This window comes from Calidris pugnax, unplaced genomic scaffold (genome assembly GCF_001431845.1).
Source record: "Calidris pugnax isolate Ruff unplaced genomic scaffold, ASM143184v1 scaffold102, whole genome shotgun sequence".
NCBI classification, from domain to species: Eukaryota; Metazoa; Chordata; class Aves; order Charadriiformes; family Scolopacidae; genus Calidris; species Calidris pugnax.
Genome location: NW_015090846.1, coordinates 3,783,839 through 3,791,053, shown reverse-complemented (window position 1 = coordinate 3,791,053; position 7,215 = coordinate 3,783,839). Strand labels below are relative to the sequence as shown.

The window sequence follows — 7,215 nt, the reverse complement described above, 5'->3', positions numbered from 1 at the left end:
TGCAGCCCCCTTACCACCCTCAGCCCTGCAGAGCCCCCCCCAGTGCCCCCCCCAGCCCCTGCACAGCTCTGTAGACACAGCCCCTGCTCAGGGACCACAGACCCCCAGCCTGACCCACAGCGTGTCTAACCCCCCCGGGCTCAAAAACCTGGAGGGACACACAGGGATGTGTGTGACCTTTGCAGGGGGGGACCAGGGCTTGTGCTGAGCATCTCCTGGGGGTCAGAGGGGGGTGTTGGGCACAGGGTGTGTTTGGGGACCCGGGGTTGGGGTTCACCAAGCACGTTGAGCCCTTCTCCCACCCGCCTTCCCCGTGGGTGCCCGCTGCCGAGCCCCGCTCGGATGTTGTTTGTTTTGTGAACTAATGAACTTGCAGGCAGGGCCCCGGCCAGCCCCACGCGCCGCATCAACAAATAAACAAATAAATTAGGAGAAGCAGGGAAGCCAAACCCGGGAGGCAGCGGCTCGACAACCCCCAGATGCGCTCAGGCTTCCTGTGTGCACGGCGCTGCCTGTGGGTCCCCACACCATCGTCCCCTCATACCCACACCCCCCCTCCAGCCCCCCCCATGGCCATCACTGTGCTGTGGTGGAGCCTGGCACACCGAGTTGCCCCACAGCCTGTGGGATGGGAGCGTGGGGATGCCCCGCACAAAACCCAACCATGCCCCGAGCTTGAGGATGGGATAAAACCACTTAAACTGGTGTTTGCTGGTGTCACCCGAGGGCTGTGTCTGCGGGGGGGTGTGTGGGGGTGTGCTCAGCGGCTGTACCCACAGAGCCCCACTGCCGGAAACAGCCCGTGCAAGGGGGCTGTTTCACACCAATGAGTGATGCTTCCTCGTGGGGCTGTGGGGACCAGCCCTGCTCAGCGAGGCTCACGGCCACACCGGTCCCCTGTGTCACAGCAGGGCTCTGCTGCTGCTGCACCTCCAAAGTGGGGGGGGGGCAAAAGCTTGGAGCACAGAGAATTTGGGGTACCAACTGCCTGCCACAGGGATGGGGGCACCTAAATTCCATGGGGCTCCCCCTGAGCCCCTCTGAGCTGTGGCTGTTGGAGGCCATGGGATGGCTCTTTTACAGCTCTCAAATGTGGGGATGTGTAGGGCTGGCTGCTGGCCTTTGGGTGAAAGCTTGGGAAAGAGGAAGAGGAGGGAGGGTCGGCAATGGGTTAATGGGAAGGAGGTGACACCCTCATCTGTGTCTCTCATCACAGGGCACCTCTTCGGCAGCCCCCGGGCTCATCCCATCCCATGGCAGACCCGGTGTTATCCCACCGCTTCCTGTTGTAAATTATTTCCAGAGCAAGTGTGAAACAATTAAACAACCCGAAGGGCAGAGTCTGCTCCTCAGATCAAAGGAGCCAGCCCTGCAGCGGTACCTCGCTCCCGAGCTCTCCCCTCCTTCCCTGCTCCTCCTGCATTTGGTGCTTTGGGCTCTAAAACGGTGCCCCGATCCGCATGGGGGGGTCAGGGCTCTGCGGGGAGCACGGTGCCATGTGGGGTTCGGGTGCCATTGGGAGCTTGACCCCGCGCTGAAACCTTCAAGCATCTCGTGGAGATGCCACTTGCCTCGCTCCATCACGGCAGAGCAGGGACAAGGCCAGGCCATCGCTGCTTTCCAAGAGCAAATGAGAGATGCCAAGGGATGTGAGGCTGCAATGGCTCCTCACACTCATTTTCTGCCCTTGGCAGGGACGTGGGTGCTCCCCCAGTGTTCTCATCCCTGCAGACAGGAGCAGGATGGTAGTAGCTGGGCAGTGGGATGCGTCCCCTGCTGCTGTCCTGGCTGAGTGATGTCCCCACACCACCACAACCTTCCCACCATCCTCATCCTCAGCTGGAGGCAAGGAGCTGCGAGGGCAGCCTGGGGTCTCCACCACTTGGGCTTCCTTGGAGATGGAGCCTTCTGCTCTCTTCCTCTCCATCTTCTCCCTTTCTCCCACCGCGCAGGGAGCATCTCGGCTCTACCTGCCTGGAAATACCAGCTGAGCCTTTGCCCGGGCTTGTTCTCCTTGTGCAGAAAGCACGGCGCCTTCAGCTTGGCTGCGCTCGGGGTCTTGCTCCCCGAAACTGGAGAGAAGCCCCCCCAGGTTCCACCAGACCCTCCTGGCCATGCTGGGCTACACAGGGCCGTTGGGGTCCCTGCCGTGTCCGTGCCATTTGGGGACAGAGGGGCGGTGATGCCCAGTGCCACACGGTGTGGTGGGATGCGGTGGCGGGACTGGGTGGGTAACGGGGTGTCCCTGGCACCGGCTGCTCTCGGGGTGCTGGTCACCCACAAGCCTGGGGCCAAAAGAGCACTTGGGAAGCCACATGGGAGCCCTGGCTTTCCTGGGCGGTGGGGAGGGTCTGCCCACGGGTGGAAAAATGCAAACACATCCCTGCGTGCGGCTGTGTGGCCGTGTGGCCGTGCCACCTCACCCCCAGAACACGAGAAGTCAAATATATCTACTTATTGCCATCACCCCACAGCAGTGGGGCAGCTCTGCGCCGGGGAGGGCTTTGCCGTGGGGGAGGTAAAAGGCTTGACTGTGGTTTTCCACGGGCAGGACGGGGGCACGGCGTGGGTGCGAGGAAGACTCCTCCAGCCGGGCGCTGCCGTGAGATGCCCCGCTTTAATCTGGTGCCATCCCTCCCCTGGTACAGGGGGGATCTGGTGTAAGATCCTGGCGGGGAACCTCCTCAAATTTCCTTCTCCCAAACGCCTCCCCCCTAGAGATTCCTACCAGGAAAAGGCAAAAAAATAGGGAGGAAGGGAAAAGTCAGCCTTCAGCATAAATCTTTTTGCCATTGGAGGTGAGTATGACATAAATCCAAAGAAAGTTTTTTTTTTATTTTGAGTGGTCTTCAGGGGTTAAAAATAATGGGATTTTAGGTACTCTTAAAAATAGCGTTCATAAAAGGCTTTAATAGAAACCTTGGCAACCGTCCATGTGATTAGTGATTTAAAAACATAAAACCTCCACACATGTTTAAAAGTTTTAATAAGTTAAAATTAAATGAGTGAAACTCTGGGAATATTTTTTTGTTACTGCAAGCTAAGAAAATTATGTCCGTTAAGCAAAACTTAATACAAATATAAACAGGTAACGCACATCTGTAAATTATTTTCATGTCTCCAGGGGCTGGAAAAAAACCTAAGTGAGACCAGCATTCTTATATATATTTTGCCTTGACAGCTCAGGAAAAAATTTGCCAAAAACCAGAGTTAGAGCACTGGGCTGGCGTGGGAAAGTTGGTTTAGTGAGAAATTTGCCCTAGGCTATTTAAATAAAAACAGGCGTTTTTTTTTTTTAATGGCAAATGCCTGTTAAATACAACCAACGCGGCTTCCAATCGCTTGAGTAACTAGTGTGCCTATTCCTTCTTGACACTTTCATCTCTTTATCATCACAATCAATACTCTGCTCTTATACATTCGGTGTAATAAAAACAGGACCGATAAGGCAGACATCAAACTGGATTTCTCCTGCTTTCCCCCCCTGTGCTTGGCTTGGTGTTGCTCCCCTGCCTGGTTTTTGGAGCAGGATGAGCCCTCCTTGTGCTGGTACACGCACCCGCGCCTTCGCTCACGCTCTCAAAAAAAAGCCATTTCTGGTAAATCAGCATAAATCGAAGTGGGTAGAGCATCCTGGAAAGTCTGAGCAGATAAAAATACAGCCGGTCATGGAGTCTGCGATGTAAAACTATCCCAGCCAAAGCTGCCCCATAATGGGATTAAGCTGCGATTCCCTGGGGCACCGGAGAAATGAGGCTGGATTTGCAAGAATGGCCTAAATCCTTTTTTTTTTTTTTTTTTTTTTTCTTTTTTTTTTTTCTTAAATAGCTGAGTGGAGGATTGTGAATGGGTGGCCACAGGATAAATCCCACCGATCGTGCCATCCCTCCAGCACGGCGGTGCCTCCGGCAGCACGTGCCCGTGGAGGACGATCTTCCTCCCGTGGGGATCGGTCCCACCAGGGTGTCTGGGGTGGGGATGGGACAGAGGACAACCAGCCTGGGCAGAGGTTGGTGCCGTGCGTGTCCCTGCCCTGTCCCGGCTGCTGCACCCGGGCTTGGCACCCGCGGGCTTTTCCTCCTCGCAGGCTGCTGAAACTGGTTTTAATTGCAAAGTTGCTTCTGGCCATCATTTCTCGGCGTGTAAAGTCAGCTTAGTAACTCTCACCCACGGGATTAGCGACAGGAGATGTCCCGGAGGAGCGCATTTCCCTGCACTGGTTGTACCTGGGTGAAAGGTGCTGCCGCCCTATTGCTCTATAAAATGTGTCATGTTTTAAAATAAAACATCTTTATGGGCTGCGGAGGGAGAGCAGGTGTTGGACCGGCCTCTCTCAGCCCGGCCCCGGCCTCGCTGGCCCCTGAGCTGCTCTTATCCACCTCCATAAACCAACTGAAACATTCCCTGTTGTGTAAACAGAGGCTGATGGGGTTTATGGAGCTGTGGGTGACACTGTGCCCGTCCCCAAGCCCGTCCCATCCCTGCACTGCTCCCTTGCGGGTGCCAGGACACGGGTGCACCCACCCACTCGGGATGTGGGTCCCCCTGGTCCCTCGGTGCGTGTCCTTGTCCTCCTCAGGCTTGTTCTTACTCTTTGCCTGCACCCGGGGGCTGCAAACCCTGCACGTCCCCATCCTCTCCCCTCCATCATCAGGGCAATCCCTTGGGGACCACTGCAGGGACCTTTTTGGGGTGGGGGTGGCTCTGCCCAGGGGAGGTGGGGAGTGACCCAGCTCTCTCAAAGGGCAGACCCCAGCCCAGCCTGGTCCCCAGCCCTGGGGACGTGTGGGATGCATTTGACCCTGCATTTTTGGGTGTCTTCTTTCCAAAATATTCGTTTCTTGGCTCTTTCTTCCATTCCTTCTGTTCCTGCGGAGGCAAAACAGAACTTCTCACCCTCTCAGCAAAGACACTGCTCACCGGAGCGTGTGGAGGGGCCGGGATCGGGCCTCCTCTGATCTTTACATGAAATAATTGAAATCCATGGCTCACAGCAGCGAAAAGCCAGGCGTGATTCTCTGCTCACAAGCCCGGGCATGAACCTGATACTGGGTTCCTGGACCAGGGCACAACGCCGAGCACATCCCCGCTGCCCTGGCATCCCCGCAGTTTCACCCGGCTCCGCGCCGCCAGGATTTGCCTCTCCCAGGGGAAGCACTCAAAAAAAAGACATCACGCCGTGTGGACACTCGCCCCGTGCAGGTTTCTGGGCAGGTTTTTGGGGAGTCATCACTCCCGGAGACCCGGGCATGCCCCTTCTCGCTGTGCTGGCCCCCAGGGAGGGGGGGCTGGCTTGCAGGGGTCCTGGGATGCCACCGATACCGGCAGGTAGTTTCAGGGATGGTTCAGTGCCAGCTCTGTTCTCACAGCAATGGGATTCGGGACTTGGGGAGCTCCTGCGCCAGGCTGAAACCAGCTGAAATTCTTAAGCGATTACACAAAGAGGGCAAAAAACCAAAAAAAAAACCAAAAACACCAAGTGCTTGCTGCATCCCAGCCCTCGCTGCTGTCTCTGTTGGCGGGCGCTCCCACCCACCACCCCCTCTTTCCTTCCGCGTGGAAACAGGAAGATTTGGAGATGTTTCGTTTCACAGAGCAGCTGCAAAGCAGCTCTTACCTCTACCCTCCCCCCCCAAAAAACTCAACCCGCACGCAGAGAGGACCACGCATCTTCTGGGCCCATATAGGGTGGTTTGGGCTGTGGGCAGCCGGGATGGCAACCCCGCTGCTGGGATGGTGTGGGGGTTCCTCTGTCCCCCCCGGCCACGGCCGGGCACATGTGTGAGGGCTGCTGTCGGGGAACGCTTCCCACCCAGCTCTGACCTTGGTGCCTCCCAGCAAAAAAACACCTCCTGGAGAGGGGCCAAGCATAATAGCCAGTTCCTTCTACTCCCTTCCTTCCCAGGCAGCCACATTATCACAGGGCTCGGCCGCGAATCAAAGCCAGGCACACGAAGATGGGAACCAGGAGAAATGGGCTGCGAGATGCCGTTTCCTCTGGGAGGGGAGAGGCTGCGGGGCACCGGCTGCCTCCTCGGAGCCACCAGCTTTATTGTGGGGTGCCCCGACGTGGTGGGGTCCACCCCAGGAAGGAGGGAGAGAAAGCCCCCCAAAACCTCCATTGAGATCCCCAGGAAAACTCCCATCCTGCCCAGTGCACCCCTTGATCCGGGGCACCGGGGGGGGTCCCCTGCCCATGGATGTCTCCCATGGGGCTGGCTGCACTCGGGGGCTTTGGGGGTGCTGTCACCGGTGGTAAATGGTTCAGAGAAACCCCAGAGCCCATTCCCCGACCTCTGCCCACTGGCAGCTATACCCGAGCAATTTATTTCCTGGAAAATCATTGTGGATTTTCTTTAGAATTAGGCAGAAAAATAAATTAACCAAAAAAAAAACCCCTGTGATGCCACAACCCTTCTTCCTTCTGTGGGGTCCCCTCCATGGGGAGGGATCCTGCTTGGCGAGGGTGTCCACCAGGATGGGGACTCTCGCTCGGCGGGGTCCCAGCTGGGGTTTCCCCCCCATCCCCAAATTCAGGGAGGGTCCTGTGGCTCCCACGCGGTGGAGGGCTGGTGGCACGGGCCGTGCCGTGTGCCGTACCACCCCCCAGCAGCACCGTGTGCCGTACCACCCACCGGCAGCACCGCGGCACGGGCCGGGGCGGGTGGCGGGCTGGGAACGGGCTGGCAAAGGAGATGTCAGCAAGGTGTGAGCCCTCCCCTGCCACCCCCGGCCACCCACTTCAAAGCCCGGGGACCTTTCAAATGCAGCAGCTTTGCCCCAGGGCGGTGCGACCCACAGCCGGGGAGGAAGTGAGGAGGGGATCCCTACACCCCCCGGACCCACCAGAGGGATGGGGTTGCCCCCCCTGCTCTGGCACACAAGGACAGGGTGATGCTGGCTGGTGGGACACGCTCCCCACTCCCTGCAGAAGAGCTCAAACCTCCTCAGCCCCATCAGAGAAGCATTTGCCCCCGGGCATGGCCGGGCAGGGCTCTTGCTGCTGCTTGGACTTTGGAGTGTAGGAGCCCAGGAACCGGTGAGGGTGTTGGCGTGCTGGGTCCCTCCTGCTCCAGCATGTTGCCGAGCCGTGTCCCAGTGTCACCGGGCTCCGCCGGGGCCCTGGCACGGTTGGAGCTGCCGCGGTGAGAGCCGTGGTCCCCGCCGCAGGCGCCGGCGAGATGATGCTCCCACGAACGTCCAGCAGCAAAAACA

The 7,215-nt window shown here is 58.1% G+C and overlaps 1 protein-coding gene across 1 annotated transcript in view; it reads right to left on the bottom strand.

Annotated features, from left to right (window-relative positions):
• NOTCH1 (notch 1) overlaps positions 1-1,927 on the bottom strand; it is a 49,387-nt gene extending 47,460 nt beyond the window's left edge. The window contains exon 1 of the mRNA XM_014942737.1: positions 1,825-1,927. Coding sequence (XP_014798223.1) covers positions 1,825-1,927 — 103 coding nt within the window. The remainder of the gene's footprint in view (positions 1-1,824) is intronic.
• Positions 1,928-7,215: the final 5,288 nt, after the last annotated feature.